We start from the raw sequence: 1,278 nt of genomic DNA on the forward strand, positions 1-1,278 counted from the left end.
CCCTGCTGTTGTTGCTGCTGCTCCTGCTCCTGCTGCTGCTGCTGCTGCTGTTGCTGCTGCTGCTGCTGTTACGTCACCACCAGGCCCCTGCAGCACTGCAGCAGCAACCGCCATCATTCCATCCAGCAGCAAACAGAGAAAGTCAGGGTCTTTGAGCCGCAGCAGCTGCATGTCTGGTGTCTTGCTGCTGCTGCTGCTGCTGCTGCTGCTGCTTGTTGTTGTTGTAGCTGTAGTAGTAGTACCGCTGCTGCTGCTGCTGCTGCTGCTGTTGCTGCTGCTGCTTTTGGTTGCCTCTGCGAGGCCTGCTGCTGCTGCTGCTTTGTCTTTCCATTCTGCTGCCTGCAGCAGCAGCAGCTTGCGTTTGCTGCTGTCTGCTGCATGCAGCCCCCTAAACAAAAAATAAGAGGATAGAGCAGCAGCAACACGAACCCTCCAGTCCCCTCGCCAGCAGGGTTTGTCTTCTTCTGGGTCTTCATCAGCAGCAGCAGCAGCAGCAGCAGCTGCTGCTGCTGCTGCTGCTGCTGCTGCTGGTGCTGCAGCAGCAGCAGCAGCAGCAGCAGCGGGGGGACGGACACGAGGAGCAGCAGCAAGATGGGGTGTATAACAAAAGGTGGATAGATGATTAGCAGCAGCAGCTCTATCTAATAAATGAATATCTATATTCTTGCTGCTGCTGCTGCATGCATCTGCATGCGGATACAGCAGGCTGCTGCTGCAGCAGTAGCTATCCACCAGTACCTCTTCGTAGCAGCTAAACAAACTGCAGCAGAAGCACCCAACAGCAACACCCAGCCACCCCTTCAAGCAGCAAACCTCTCTCCTCAGCATCTCCCGCACAAAACAAATATCCTTGCTACCCAGGGGGCCCCCCTCGTTCTGTGGGGGCCCCCCAAGGGGGCCCCCCAGGGGGCCCCCAAGGGGGCCCCCAAGGGGGCCCCCCAGGGGGCCCCCCAGGGAGGGGGCCCCCAGGGGGCCCCCATCTCCCTGGGGGGGGCCCCCGTCTCCGGCAGGGGGGGCCCCCAGGGGGGCCCCATCTACTTGGTGGGGGGCCCCTGAACCTTGAGGGTACAGAGCGGGGGGGGCCCCCTGGGGGGCCCCTGGGGCGGGGGGCCCCTGGTGGGGGGCCCCCGGTGCTGTGATACCGCTAAAGGGGAGATAGACGAGGGTGTTGGTGTGCTGGATAGGGATATACATTGTGATATATTGGTTGCTGCTGCTGCTGTTGCTGTTGCTGCTGCTGTTGCTGCTGCTGCTCTTGTTGGTATGAATAAACCCTCC

The 1,278-nt window shown here is 60.8% G+C and overlaps 1 protein-coding gene across 1 annotated transcript in view; it reads right to left on the bottom strand.

The window, feature by feature from the left end:
* Positions 1-1,194, bottom strand: part of EMH_0043500 (TPR domain-containing protein, putative) — a gene marked incomplete at both ends in the record, with an annotated part of 2,455 nt that extends 1,261 nt beyond the window's left edge. Inside the window, 2 exons of the mRNA XM_013495849.1 lie at positions 1-65; positions 787-1,194. Coding sequence (XP_013351303.1) covers positions 1-65; positions 787-1,194 — 473 coding nt within the window. The remainder of the gene's footprint in view (positions 66-786) is intronic.
* Positions 1,195-1,278: the final 84 nt, after the last annotated feature.

This window comes from Eimeria mitis, genomic scaffold, assembly GCF_000499745.2.
Source record: "Eimeria mitis Houghton genomic scaffold, Emh_scaff1788, whole genome shotgun sequence".
Classification (NCBI taxonomy): domain Eukaryota; phylum Apicomplexa; class Conoidasida; order Eucoccidiorida; family Eimeriidae; genus Eimeria; species Eimeria mitis.